The sequence below is a fragment of the Babylonia areolata genome, chromosome 22 (assembly GCF_041734735.1).
Source record: "Babylonia areolata isolate BAREFJ2019XMU chromosome 22, ASM4173473v1, whole genome shotgun sequence".
Lineage (NCBI taxonomy): Eukaryota > Metazoa > Mollusca > Gastropoda > Neogastropoda > Buccinidae > Babylonia > Babylonia areolata.
In genome coordinates, this window is record NC_134897.1 from 7,505,208 (window position 1) to 7,520,703 (window position 15,496).

General features: G+C 46.4%; 1 protein-coding gene across 2 annotated transcripts in view; it reads right to left on the minus strand.

Moving 5' to 3' along the window:
- LOC143297008 (antiviral innate immune response receptor RIG-I-like) overlaps positions 1-15,496 on the minus strand; it is a 34,013-nt gene that overhangs the window by 15,236 nt on the left and 3,281 nt on the right. Inside the window, exons 2-8 of one of the 2 annotated variants that reach the window (XM_076609129.1) lie at positions 13,190-13,373; positions 12,502-12,672; positions 9,884-10,354; positions 7,988-8,032; positions 6,679-6,903; positions 4,221-4,486; positions 3,591-3,757 (exon numbers count right to left, since the gene is read on the minus strand). In XM_076609129.1, coding sequence (XP_076465244.1) covers positions 3,591-3,757; positions 4,221-4,486; positions 6,679-6,903; positions 7,988-8,032; positions 9,884-10,354; positions 12,502-12,672; positions 13,190-13,370 — 1,526 coding nt within the window. In that variant the 5' untranslated portion in view covers positions 13,371-13,373. Of the gene's footprint in view, positions 1-3,590; positions 3,758-4,220; positions 4,487-6,678; positions 6,904-7,987; positions 8,033-9,883; positions 10,355-12,501; positions 12,673-13,189; positions 13,397-15,496 lie in introns of both variants that reach the window. The other variant, XM_076609128.1, reaches the window with a different exon arrangement.

Below are 15,496 nucleotides of genomic sequence, written 5' to 3' on the forward strand. Positions count from 1 at the left end.
GACCTCCATGGGAGCGCTTGCCATGTTGGAGTTCGCCATACAGCAGTTTCTTGGGGAGCCGGTGGTCTGGTATGCGAACTACATGGCCTGCCCAGCGCAGCTGGGCCTGCATCAAGATGGTGTAGATGCTGGGCAAGTTTGCACGAGTGAGCACCTCTGTGTCATGAATCTTCTCTTGCCACTTTATGCCGAGAAGTTTTCTGAGGCTGGTGGTGTGGAAGTGGTTCAGCTTTTTGGCGTGGCGTTTGTCGACCGTCCATGATTCACATCCATAAAGCAGTGTGGTGAGAACTATGGCCTTGTATACTTTGAGCTGCGTCTCCAGGGTGATACCTCTCCTGTTCCAAGCGTTCTTATGGAGTCTGCCGAAGGCAGCGCTGGCTTTGGCGAGTCTGGCATTCACCTCGTCGTCGATGACAACTGTGCGAGAGAGTGTACTGCCCAGGTATGTGAACTTGTCCACCGCGTTCAGTCGTTGCCCGTTGATGAAGATGTTTGGTTCAACGTAAGGCTTTCCTGGAGCTGGCTGGTGCATCACCTCAGTCTTCTTTGTGCTGATTGTGAGTTGTCACAGGCGGCAGAGAACTTGTCGACGCTGTGTTGCATGTCAGCTTCGGAGGCAGCGTTGAGAGCGCAGTCATCAGCAAACAGGAAGTCGTTGATGGTGTCTGTCCTCACCTTGGTTTTTGCTTGAAGCCTCATGAGGTTGAAAAGTGAGCCATCTGTGTGGTACCTGATGCCAATGCCTACATCAGCGTCTCTGAAGGCATCAGTCAGCATGGCTGAAAACATGAGACTGAACAGAGTGGGGGCAAGAACACACCCTTGCTTGACTCCGTTGGAGACAGGGAATGGTTCTGAAGTCTCTCCGTTGTCTTGGACTCGGGCCAGCATCCCATCGTGTAGTTGCCGTATGATGGTGATGAACTTTCTGGGACATCCGTACTTCGCCATGATTCTCCAAAGGCCATCTCTGCTAAGTCTGAGCCAGAGGCTTTGCCACTGGATAGCAGACGGATAGCTTTCTGGGTCTCCTCAAAGTTGGAATGGCATCCAACGACTCACTGACTGGCACCTGGGGGAGTCGGTTGATGGCTTCATCATTGATGGTGGAAGGGCGGTTCAGTACGCTGACAAAGTGTTCAGCCCATCTCTCAAGGATCCCGACCTTGTCAGTGATTAGGGTAGAACCATCAGCACTGAGGAGTGGAGCAGATCCGGAGGTGGTGGGACCGTAGACTTCTTTCAGGCCGTTATAGAAGTTCTTCATGTCGTTCCTGTCTCCAAAGTCCTGGATCTCATCAGCTTTGTTGCTCAACCAGGAATCCTACATCTGCCGCAGCTTCAGCTGGATGGTGCTGTGTACGCTCTTCAGTATGTCTTTCTTTGACTGTGACTTGGGATCTTCAATGTGGGCTCTGTAGGCTTGGCGTTTGTCTTCCAGCAGCTGCTTGATCTGGCAGAAGGCCCCAGGCACTCCACGGCAGTGTTGTACACCGTCTCATGCAGTGCGCCCCATGCTGCCTCCACATTCTGGTTGTCCAGCACGGTGGACTGAAGGCGTTCCTCCAGGGTGTCAGCAAAGCTCTGCTTGATGTTGCCTAGCTCCAGCTTGTTGACATTCAGGCATTTGGGTGCTTTCATGCCCTGAGGCCGTCTCTTGGGCTGGATGCGGAGGTTGAGTTTGGAGACGATAAGGCGGTGGTCTGTCCAGCACTTGGCGCCACACATGGCCCTCGTGACTCGTACGTCCTGCCTGTTCCTCTTCCAGACGATGACAAAGTCGATGAGATGCCAATGCCCAGAGCGAGGATGCATCCATGACGCCCTGTTACGGGCAGGGAGGCAGAAGATGGTGTTTGTGATAAGAAGGTCGTGCTCGGCACATTTCTGGAGAAGTAGTTGACCATTGCTGTTACAGTTTCCAACCCCATGCTTCCCAGTCACGCCTTCCCCAGGAGGTGCTGTCACAGCCAACTCTCGCGTTAAAGTCACCAAGAATGATGAGCTTGTCTGCGTTGGGAACAGTGGTGATGACAGTGTTCAGGTCCTCGTAGAACTTGTCCTTGATCTCATCCGGGTTGGTCATAGTGGGTGCGTAGACGCTGACAATGGTGGTAAACTTCTTCCCGTTACATCAAGGGAGTTTCATCGTCATCAGGCAATCGTTCACTCCTTTCGGGGGGCCAGCCAGCTTGCCAACGAGGGTTGTCTTCACTGCAAAGCCAACTCCAGCCTCACGTCTCTCTTCAGGTCCGCGACCACTCCAAAAGAAGGTGTAGCCTGCGCCTCGCTCACAGAGTTCGCCTTCTTCTGCCAGTCTGGTCTCACTTAAGGCAGCGATGTCGATGTTGTACCTGGCTAGTTCACTCGCAATGAGTGCTGTGCGTCTCTGTGGTCTGTCTGAGTCGTCTCTGTCCAGAAGCGTACGCACGTTCCATGTGGCAATGGTCAATGGGGTGCTCCTTGTTTTCTTCTTTCTTTCCTTTGTGTGTCGACCGCTTGAGTAGGGTCCCCGTCAGCCGCGCTATGCTGACTAGGGTGGTATGGAGCAGGCAATGTTTAGGGTACCTTTTCTAGCCCCTTCCTCATGCCATGGAGGTGAGCAGTACTGTCCTGAAGAGGGCTGCTCAGTCTCTCAGGGGGCTGCCGATCCCCAACGCTGCTCCAGTCGGTGAAAAACGACCTTATGGCCTGAGCCGCCTGTGTGCAGGTCCGCGGCTACGACTGCCAGTGTACCCACACCTGTCGCTTCGTCGCTCGCCTGTCGCCACAGGGCTTGGGGAAAATGATGGTATGGGATGAAGGATGACTGATGACTTGCGCGATGACTTTGTTTATAATGAGGAGGAGTTGCGCACCGTCGACCTCACTCTCTTGTCCGAGACCATCTGTATCCAGTGGCAAGACGAGGTCAAGACGACTGGAGATGAAAACGGATGCAGTGGATGACCAGGATGTCCTATGTGCCTCATCCTGCCCTCAGCACTCCACAGTGCTCTGCTGCAATTGCCTTCCTCTCCGTTGAACCATGAAGGTTTCTTCCGCAGAGTCCGCCGGATCCAGTCTTCACATGCTTGGGTAGACAAGCCCTAATTCACCGAGGGTTTGAGACCCGTCGGCTACCCTCACCTAGTTTAGCCCAACCTGTCAATGCCGTTACCCGGGGATTGGGCGCTGCCGCATGCTAGCAGCTTCCAGGACACATAGGTGAGAGCTGGGTGCCGGTGGGGACCAGTAGAGGACGAACCACTCCCGGAAGAGCGTGACAAGCCCCCCCTCTAGAGGTACTACCCCTCCCGTGCACCCCCTAACCCCCAAATGCAATATCTCCCGCAAGGCATTCTGGTTCAATGTTGAGCCATATGTGTCTGAAACTGAAGAGAGAGAGAGAGAGAGATAGTTAAGTTTCGTTTTCAAGTTTACGTCAAAGCGTGCAGACTGATCTCTTTACGCTAAATCACACCTGCTGTTAAAAAAGAAAGGAGCAGATGCTTGCCCTTCAGATGAACCCAACGCACTGGTGAAGCCTCACCCTAGGTTTGTGTGAAACGTGGACACAAAATAATATAACTGAGAAGACAACGCACGTGTCCAGAAGTTCAGAAAAAGGGGAGCTGCAACTCCTGTATCTTCCACAGCGGAAATAGGTGGCGTGCATGAAGAACTCCTGGAACCTGTGGTACTGCTGCTCTGCCAGCTTCACCTTGGGAGCCAGAAACACCACGCGGCGCCGTCCTGTCTGGCTGAGGTGCTCCTGCAGACAAGGCATCAACAGTGACTGAAATACCGGTCTCTGATTGCATTGCTTGGGTGTGTCTGTGTCGCTCAAAGGTATGCTAAAAGTCACCAAAACAGTTCAAGTATTGTTTCGGATGCACCCTGGTTGCCATAAAAATGCCCCATTCTTCTTCTGATTGTTATTATCATTGTTGTTTTAATTATTACCATTATCATCATCATCAGTTAGTAGAGGTAGAAGCAGTACTAGTAGTAATGGTAGTAGTAGTAGTAGTACTGCTCTTGATTATGCTGCTGTTGTTATTATCATTATCATTGATAAGACTATGAATGTGAAGCTCTGATCGGTGAATGTTACCCACAGGAACTTATTACTCACCCTGCGCAAAATGTTCTTTTCACACACACACACACACACACACACACAAACACACACACACCACCACCAGGAGGAGGATCTGAGGGGCAGCCCGGCTCACCTGCATGTACCTGAGGACGATGAACGTCTTGCCCGTGCCCGTGGGCAGGAAGATGGCGGTGTTGCGTCCCTGGCGGGCCCAGTGGAGCACCTCCTCCTGGTAGGCCCTGAGTTCAACCCTCCCGTCTCGCCCCACGTGCAGGGACCGCATGGAGTGCAAGCGCACGCTGCTGCTGCTGCTGCCGTCCCCTTCAGGCTCCGGAACCTGACTGTTGTTCTCCAAGGACTCCATCACACCAGAGGAACAGTCGTCCATGTCGTTTGGGGCTGGGTGGATAAGAGGTTTGTCTGATTACTTTTATTTCATTTTTGGGTGGATAGGGTTTTGTCTGATTACTTTTATTTCATTTTTAGGTGGATGGGGTTTTGTCTGATGACTTTTATTTCAGTTTTGGGTAGATAGGGTTTGTCTGATTACTTTTATTTCATTTTTGGGTGGATAAGGGTTTTGTCTGATGACTTTTATTTCATTTTTTGGGTGGATAGGGTTTTGTCTGATGACTTTTATTTCAGTTTTGGGTAGATAGGGTTTTGTCTGATTACTTTTATTTCATTTTTGGGTGGATAAGGTTTGTCTGGTGACTTTTATTTAATTTTTGGGTGGATAGGGTTTTGTCTGATGACTTTTATTTCAGTTTTGGGTAGATAGGGTTTGTCTGATTACTTTTATTTCATTTTTGGGTGGATAAGGGTTTTGTCTGATTACTTTTATTTCATTTTTGGGTGGATAAGGGTTTTGTCTGATTACTTTTATTTCATTTTTGGGTGGATAGGGTTTTGTCTGATTACTTTTATTTCATTTTTGGGTGGATAGGGTTTTGTCTGATTACTTTTATTTCATTTTTTGGGTGGATAGGGTTTTGTCTGATTACTTTTATTTCATTTTTTGGGTGGATGGAGTTTTGTCTGATTACTTTTATTTAATTTTTGGGTGGATAAGGTTTGTCTGGTGACTTTTATTTAATATTTGGGTGGACGGAGTTTTGTCTGATTACTTTTATTTCATTTTTTGGGTGGATGGAGTTTTGTCTGATTACTTTTATTTAATTTTTGGGTGGATAAGGTTTGTCTGGTGACTTTTATTTAATATTTGGGTGGATGGGGTTTGTCTGGTGACTTTTATTTCATTTTTGGGTGGATGGGGTTTTGTCTGATTACTTTTATTTCAGTTTTGGGAGATAGGGTTTGTCTAACTACTTTTAATTCATTGCTGGGTGGATAGGGTTTGTCTGATTACTTTTATTTCAGTTTTGGGTGGATGGGGTTTTGTCTAATTATTATTATTATTTCATTTTTATGTCAATGTTTTACACGAACCTAGTATAGACTCTCAAGGACTGATCAGCGTGTTGGGGTGTGGTGTATGTCAGGGTTAGGCATCTGCTGGGTTTTTTTTAACAGCAGATGTGTTGTAGAGTATATGGATCTGTCTGCACGCTCTGGCACCTCCTTAGAACTGAAAGGGGAGGGGTGGGCTGTGCAGTCAATATCCACAAACCCAAGCCCTGAAAATGAATAGGCCGTGAGAACCCCACTCCACTGGCAGTATGATCTTTCAGCGCGAGGACTTTTCCTGAGCATGTGATTAATTTCTTGAGGCCTGACCAGTGTGTTGTGTCTGTGCAGAGATCAGCCATCGGCTTCTTCAGTAATCTTTTTTTTTTCCAAAGAAGATGTGGTGAAGCGTGTATGGATCAGACAGCACGCTATGACGTGTACCTGTGTAATTAAAACAAGCAAGCAAATATCCGTGCAGATGTAATGAAGCGTGTAGGCGTCTGTGTGTACATAATGCACGCATGCCAGCACACACACACACACACACACACACACACACACACACACACACACACAAACGCATGCACATACACAAGCAGAGAGAGCATCTTCCCTCTCTCCTCCCTCTCTTCTCCCTCTTTCTCTGTTTTGTTTCTGTATTTGTTCTCATTGAATTCGTTTCATTATCATACTGTTTTGTTTTGTAGAAAAAATATGTCGACGCATTCACCCACGTCACAAGGACCTCTTAAGGTCCTTGACATTAAACTGTGTCAAAGTGTTCTTTCTTTCTCCCTCCGTGCCCCCCACCCCCACCCCCAGCCCGTATCCACACCCTCCTTCACGGTACATGGTCAGAGTGTCCTCTCTCTCCCTACCCCCTTTGTACTTCAGAGTACCAACTGTCAAAGTGCCAAAATGTCCTCTCTCTCTCTTTCTTCCTACCTCCGCCCTATTTCAAAGTACCAACTGTCGAAGTGCCAAAATGCACCCCCCCCCCCCCCCGTCCTCCCTCCCACACCCCGCCTCCCTCACTCTTTCTGTGTTCCATACCTCCGCCCTGTTTCAACGTACCAACTGTCAAAGTGCCAAAATGTCCTCTCTCTCTCTCTCTCTCTGTCTGTGTCTCCGTCTCTACCCCACCCTCTTTCAGAGTACCAAGAGAACTGGCTACAGCTTACCACTGGCTTGGAACTGATGCCTGATGATTTCCATGATGCGCGGTATCTCCATCTCTTTGCCCAGCAAGTACTCCGCCGTGCGCGTCTGTCTCGGTTGCAGGTCCATGTTCCGAAGCCGCTCCTCCTGGGCGGAGAGTCTTGGTCTCTCCTCCGCCAGTTGTCGTCCGCCTGCTTCGTCGTCTGGTAAGAGCGTCGCCAAAGACTCTCCGGATTCGCTCGCCGTGTCTGTCAATCAAAAGATCAAGGGTGAGTTTGACAGCCGATGCTGGACTGGGCTACAGCCTGACAGAGGAAAGGCGGAAGGCCAAGTGCAGATGTTGGAAGTGCAGAGGGAAAAATTAATGATATCCGTGGATATGATAACACAGAGGTAAGAAAGCATGTTTTAACTTGGCCCAAGATTTTCTGGCCCAGAATGGTAAATATAAGTTTTGACACCAAGACTCACACCAACACACACACCAACACTCACACCAACACACACACACCAACACTCACACCAACACACACACCACCAACACTCACACCAACGCACACACACCAACACACACACCAACACTCACACCAACACACACACCAACACTCACACCAACACTCACACCACCAACACACACACCAACACTCACACCAACACTCACACCACCAACACACACACCAACACTCACACCAACACACACACCAACACTCACACCACCAACACTCACATCAACACACACACCAAACACTCACACCACCAACACTCACACCAACACACACACCACCAACATACACACCAACACTCACACCAACACTGACACCAACACACACACCAACACTCACACCAACACACACACCACCAACACACACACCAACACTCACACCAAAACACACGCACGCAAGCACACACTCCATGTAAAAGTTGGAATTTATCTTTGCAATGGAGCAGACAGATTTTAGAATCAAGAAGAATTCAACCATGTAAAGAAAAAGAAAGCTAAAAAGAAGAAAAAAAGTTACAAATAAGCAATGCAGCACTTCTTACAGTGTCAGCTGCTCTGGAAAATGAAAGTTTGCACAAAATCAAAGACAGTCAATGAATACTTCATATTTAGACAAAAATGCTTTTGTGAAATAGTAAACTAGTGTTTTCTCTTCAAATCGTGTTGTTCTTTTTTGTTTGTTTGTTGTTGTTGATTATGTTTGTCTTCTTTAAATCGTGTTGTCCTTTTTTGTTTGTTTGTTGTTGTTGTTGATTATGTTTGTTTTCTTTAAATCGTGTTGTTGTTCTTTTTTTCTTCTTCTTTTTTTTAACCTTTCCAGAAGTTAGTACCTTCGTCCTCTGGAATTCTACCACGTCTTCCGTACGCCAGCAGATCTGGAAACAAAATTACAAGGAACAACATTCCATTGACATCACACAGCGCTGGTAAGTTATTATCATTATAACAATTCAATTCATATAGCACCTTTTCACATAAAACAAGTTCAGTTGCGCTGTACAACGTAAAACCAGATGTGCATTTGAACACTAAATCGAAAACCTACATTCACAACCCTGCACAAACAACTAACCAAACACTCAAATACTAATCTATGCCCTCACACACACAAAATCGTCAAACGCAACACAACACAACACAATGCACATCATGCATATCATTCACCACAATACTTGATTATCATAGGCCTTCTGTGTCAATTATCACATGTTTTTGTTGTTTTTTCCATTGTCTGTCGTTTTCACACTGAAGTTTGCAAACCAATAAGATAGTTATACGAGTAACAGCAACATGATTAAATGTAAATCAGCGCAATCGCAAATAAACAATAAAACAGTGAATACTCATCGTAGTCACAGTAATAACAGGACATTAACTCACTCAGTACGGCCAGTCCTCTCTTCTCCTCTACACAGACCCCTCGGATGTCCAGTGGGTGTCTGAATGACCCAACCTTTAGCTTCCGTCGTCAGAATTGTGGTATTCTTTGTCAACATTCACGTCTTCAGTATAAGAGCCTTTCGTTTGCAGTATTTTGATGATTGTAATTGGGGTGAAACTCTGTTAACGTCGTCTCTTTCGCCGTTCGTATGGAGAGAGTTAAAATTGCTGTGTTTATGACAAATACGTGAACCGACATCCCAGGTACGTTAATACCCCAAGCTGATCCTGCCTAGTACAGTGTAGCATGTAATCCAGTAATACAGTTACATGCGAACCAAAGTGAGAGTTGCTTACATACCAGTTGGTACATCAACACAACTCAGGGACAGAGCTACATGCAAAGCTACATGGAAACAAAAAGACAACACTATTATATAACCAGAGAGGCAAGGCCTTCAAGACTCACTTGTGATAAATTAAGTCCCCTAGCATTAATTACAGAGTAATTTCCCTTGTTTACTATCTGCACCAAAACGTTTGCAAAATAAATTAAAATTCCATGCTTTGCAAAAGAAGTTCCTGTTTGAACAAAAAATGATAATAATGACTCCTCTTGTTGTGTCAGAATAAGAGGTCAAAGTGCCAAGTTTAGTATAAATATAACAGTAAATGCAGTTTGCATATAATTAGACTTCTTTTTTTGTGTGCCCATCCCAGAGGTGCAATATTGTTTTAAACAAGATGACTGGACAGAACTGAATTTTTCCTATTTTTATGCCAAATTTGGTGTCAACTGACAAAGTATTTGCAGAGAAAATGTCAATGTTAAAGTTTACCACGGACACACAGACACACGGACACACACACACACACACACACACACACAGAGACAACCGAGCACCGGGTTAAAACATAGACTCACTTTGTTTACACAAGTGAGTCAAAAAAAAGAAGAAGGAAAAAAAAGAGAGAACACAATCATATTATAAACTTCACTGACTACAAAACGATGTTTTTGTGTTTGGGTTCTGTTTCCGGAGTATGGCTGCCTACATGGCGGGGTAAAAACGGTTATACACGTAACAGCCCACTCATGAACATACGAGTGCATGAACGTGGGAGTTGCAGCCCACGAACGAAGAAGAAGTTTCCGTGTTTTGTTTGTTCTTTTTCAAGGCATGTGTGTATGTATATGAATCTGTGCATGCATTTGTGTATGTTTACACTTTATGCATCTGTGTATGTTTATACCTTGAGCAGTAGCTACGTCAAAAGAAAAAAAACAAAAACAAAAACAAACATAACCACACACAAGAAAACAAAAACAAAAAAACCTGACTAACCATAAACGTGATTCCATGTGTCAGGCGAAAACACGCCATCAGGAACCAACTCCCGGAACCCATCCCCCCCGTTGGCTTCAATGGACTGCACCACGCTCCGCAGCCAGAAGGACGACTCCCCGCTGGGGGTGGGGGCTGGGGAGAGGGTGGGGGTGGGACAGTCCCCGCTTCCTGCACCACCCCTACCTCCCTGCTCCTGCTCCTCCCGCACCCAGTCCAGGAAGAGGTCCCTGAGGGTGTCCACCCGGCTGGCGTACACAGAGGCCAGCAGATGGAGCAGTGCCTCGCCAGGCCCGTTCTCCTCCAGCGTCTCCAGCACCCGGGGTGTCAGTTCCGGCGCCAGGAGTCGCTGCTCGCTCAGGTGAGTGACCACCCGCTGAACGTCCACCCGGGTTGCCAGTCCCCTTAGGGCTCGCTGGACAGGGAGGTAGGCGCGTGCCAGCTGGATGATGTCGTGCACCCGCCAGGAGTCTGCACCCACAGCCACTGTCATCAGGTCTAATCGCGCGTGTTAAGAACCCACGGCAACAAGAGGGTTTGTCCCTGACTAAAGTTATACAGAACAAGAGGCAAAAGCCTTCGTGGCATATTAGTGATTTTCTGTTGCACGACACAGTAAAACAGACAACCCCTGTGCTGGAGGGTCTAGGGGAGTGGGAAATGGGTGTGGGTAGGCTAGCAGTACACAGGCTACATAATGATGACAACCCAAAGTGGGAAATGGGTGTGGGTAGGCTACCAGTACATAGGCTACATAATGATGACAATCCAAAGTGGGAAATGGGTGTGGGTAGGCTAGCAGTACATAGGCTACATAATGATGACAATCCAAAGTGGGAAATGGGTGTGGGTAGGCTACCAGTACATAGGCTACATAATGATGACAATCCAAATCCTGTTTTTGGTCACCATCAGAAAAGAGTGTTTGTCGAAATATAAGTTTAGTAACGGAATGTAGCATTTGCATCTTAAGCAGCCCGGTCGCTCAGCATTCACGATCAGAATATAGATCCATCAAAGTTTCAAAGTTTCCCACTTTTTATCACGACTCAACGGCTTCAATGAATCGAATGCTAAACGCATTTTCAGGCTAATTATGCACAATAATCGCTCTGGACAAATCGTTTTTTGCATGCGTTCTCCTGAACCAGATATGACGACAGAAGGTCCATCACCACCTGTCTGTCCGATCACGGATGATGTTGAAAAAAAGACTGTTATTTGTTGGAATCCATGAAAATAAACACTTCGAAAACAGTGGACTGGTTCTCTCCATATTATGGTGGAGGTCGACCACTGTTTGTACAAAGAATAATGTGCACACACTTATTGGGAGCTGAGAGAAAGTGACAAGTTGTGGACTGAAAATGACATGGGTTGAATTTTTATTGTCGTTCAGGGACATTATGCAGTATGTGATAAGGCAATATGCACAAATCTTTCTCTGAATGAAGTTTTATCCTTCTTCCAGTAATATGTCGCGATTTACCGAACAGATGTACGCGCTCATGATGAATGTTATAGTAAGGGAAGTGCATCGCTGTTTACAGACAAAACGACCACTTGACGGAATGTAGAGTGTACAAGACCTTCACACTGAGTGTAAAACACAATAGCCCATTTACGCCTTAAGTCATATCATAAAATGTAATATTTCAGATGAGTAAGTTATCCGCATTGAAAACTTATTTCAAACAAATATATTCAAACTTAATCTCATTTCATGGCAGAATATTGCTGCTACTGCAGATGTGTGCATCTGTGTGACTTCCATACCAAGCAGAAGAAGTTCCTATCTGAGCTAAAAATGATCAAGTTGACTGCTGCTAATTAGTGTGTCAGTATGTTTATAAAAGTGTTAAGTTTTCTGTGTGTTTTTTTTTCGATGAATTGTCAGCACTAGAGATTAATCAGTCGAGCATAAAGGCGTTGGAGGAGTATTACTACTTCAGGTGAATGCTGCTTTCGCTTCCCAGTCAACCAGCATGCAGGTAAATAAAAGGTACATTGGAACAAACCCACACCATGTTTTCAAAAAGGAAGCTTCGGGCATGTCCTTACACCGATCATTTGACATGGCCACACAGCAGCAATGTCAGAAGAAATGTGCATACACAAACTAGCTTTTATTCAACACCGGGCATAGCCTTTTAATCCTGAATGTGCCACACTCTTTATTGATGATTCATCCTGTACGCTCCCACCCCATTGTTCTCATTGTTCTTTCGTTTCATGTACAAGGAGTGTCGACGGAGATTCAGTCACGTATGTATTAGTCAGTCGTATTCGACTATGACCATCAGAGGTAACAGCTATCACGACTGTCTAGGCTAGAATTTGATTATAGTGGAGAGTGTCTTGGCCAAGTTACATCCCCACTCTCTCGGCCGAGAGGGTTTTAGGACAGTCGGTGTTGGGATGGTTCCCAAAGGCCAACTAGCCCCCAAGGCTGCAGCACTAAGAGCCAGTGCAATTTTGCCTCCTACTTTGAGAGTCATAGTCCTTCCTGTAAATGATTTCCCAGTGCAACAGAGAAATCATTGATAATACAGCTATCACTTTGCTGTTGGCCCAACTGTGAACTTATATCAGTCTATGATATAAGCTGAGTTACGTACCAGGGTTGGGTTGGCCGAGGTCGTGGTTGGCGCTGAAGAGACCTTCCATGAAGCGAGTCATCACAGTGGGAGGGGCGTCAAGACCCAGCAGCAGGTCCACGAAGGTCAGCACTGCCGTGTGGCGGTCCTCAGCCCGATCCTGGCGTATGATGGGCATCATCATGTCCGGGGCTGCCGTGCAGGGAAGTGAAGAAAGCAGTGACTTTAATGTGCTCTGACATATTTGTAGCGTGTTTTATTTTGTTCCATCAACGTTTTTGCTGTGATTTGGTTACTCATCCATGTTTTCCAAACCCATTCCAAACGGGCCGTGGCCTTGATTGGACACGTTATCCATATCCGTATCTCCCAATACTAACCAGCCTTTCTTGGATGAATCATCCATATCCGCATCCCCCAAATACTAACCAGCTATTCTTGGATGAATTATCCGTATCCATATCCTCCAAATACTAACCAGCCTTTCTTTGGTGAATGTAATGATAATGATAATAATAGTGAATATTTGGAGGCCCTATCTCCGGAGAGCCCAGAGCGTTCGAAAATACAGTTACACATACATACATTGATGCAGATACTCTTCATAACATTCATTCACAAAATAAACAGGTCACACACACACACACACACACACACACACACACTCACACACACACACCGAATCATCCCGTATCTCCCAGATACTCACTGGGGAAGCGTGGTGCGGAAGGGTCGGAGACCGGGGCGGGCATCATGTAGACGGCCACACGGGTTGGCCTCAGGCCGAAGTGGGCCAGAAATGGCCGCAGTGACGTCACCACCTCGCGCAGTTCCCCCTCGTCCCCCCTCCCCCCTCCCGACTCCGGGTCGTCTGCTGCAACTTCCGCCATGCTCTGAGCAGTGCGGCGTGTGTGGTCTGTTTGAACGCGTGATCGTCATCATCGACGTCATCATCATTGCGACTGTTGCTGTCGTCATCATCATCGTCGTCATCATTTTCCTCCCTGTCGTCACCACTGCCTTTCATCATCATCATCATCGTCTTCGTCGTCATTGTCACAATCACCGTCACCCCCACTACCACTGTCATCATTAGTACAGTCTTTGCCTTCACTATCGTGGGTATCATCATCGTCGTTATGGTCATTATCACCATCAGCCCCACCACCACTGTCACCATTATCATCATCTTCGCCATCACTATCATGAGCATCATCATCGTCGTAGTCATCGTCATTATCGCACCATCATCATCATCATAATAATAGTAATGGTATTTATATAGTGCTGGATCTTGTACAGAGACAAATCAAAGTGCTTTCGCACCAGTCATTCACACGCATGCATAACTCTAAAACTGTAGAAACTAAAGACAAGGAAGGACAGGCAAGGGAGGCTATTTCGGGAAGAGGTGGGTTTTAAGGCCAGACTTGAAAGAGCTGAGTTTAGAGACTTGACGAAGCGAAAAAGAAAGTTCATTCCAATCGCAAGGTCCAGAAACAGAGAAAGAACGGCGACCAACAGTCGAGTGTTTGAATCTGGGTATGCGTAAAGAGTGGATCCGAAGCCGATCGTAGTGAGCGAGATGGAGTGTAGAGGTGAAGGCAGCCGCAGAGATAGGAAGGGGCAGTTTTGTGAGTACATCTATAACATAGAGTGCTGATCTTGTACTTTATTCGGTGTGAGACAGGGAGCCAGTGGAGATGTTGCAAAAGAGGAGTGATGTGCTCAGATCTTTTCTTTCTGAGGACGAGTCGGGCAGCAGAGTTTTGTATGCGCTGAAGGGACTGAATGGATGAAGCAGGCAGAGCAGACAATAGAGAGTTACAGTAGTCAAGGCGAGAGAGAATGAGAGAAACGACAAGTCTAGATGTTGCGTCAGTGGACAGATATTTCCGGACGGCACTGATGCGTCGCAGTTGACAGTAGCAGGACTGACATGTCTGACTGATAAATTTTTGCATAGACAGTGTATTGTCAAGGACAACACCGAGGTTCCTGACTGACGTGGAAAGAGTGATGGATGTATTGCCAAGTTTGATTGTGTCAATTGTGATGGAAGACAGTTTTTGTTTAGTTCCTATGATCATTGCTTCATTTTTGTCCACGTTCAATTGTAACTTATTTCGAGTCATCCAGTTTTGAATGTCCAGGAAGCAGTTTCTTGCAAGAGCGACAACAATTTTTCAGGGGTATCACTCTTCTGGAGTTGAGTGTCATCAGCATAAGAATGATGACTGATATTATGGCGGTTGATAATTTCAGCGAGAAGAGCAGTGTACAGTGTGAAGAGCACTGGGCCTAAAACAGATCCCTGTGGGACTCCATGTTCGATTTTAACGGGTTCAGATTGGAAGTGATCAACAATGACAGACTGGAATCGATCAGTGAGATAAGATTTGAACCAGTTTAGAACAGTGCCGTTGATACCAAATGTAAAATGAAGACGGAAAGAAGGATTGAATGGTCTATCGTATCAAAGGCGGCTGACAAGTCGAGAAGAGTGAGAAGGGAAATTTTCCTGAGTCGGACGCTGTCAGTAGATTGTTCAGAATGTGGAGGAGAGTGGTTTCGGTGCTATGGTCAGCGCGATAGGCAGACTGAAATGGGTGGATGAGATTGTTGAAACAAAGGTGGTTGTTGAGCTGCTTGAGAAAAGCTTTTTCAAGGAGTTTGGACATGAATGGAAGATTAGAAACTGGTCGATAGTTTTTCAAAATGTTTGCGTCAAGGTTGGGTTTCTTCAGAAGAGGCCAGACGATTGCAGTTTTGAAAGTGGATGGAAACGTTCCAGTGAGAAGAGATGAGTTGACAATATTGGTGATTGTGGGGGGAAGATGTGAGACACATTGGGAAAAGACCGAGGCTGGTATAGGATCGAGCTCACAGGATTTTACTGTCATTCCTTTTAGGATTTCATGAACTTCTGTTTCAGTCAATGGATTAAAGGAATGGAGAGGAGTGCCGCTGAATTGAGGATCAGGATGAACAGGTTGGAAAGACATTTGGTCTAAGA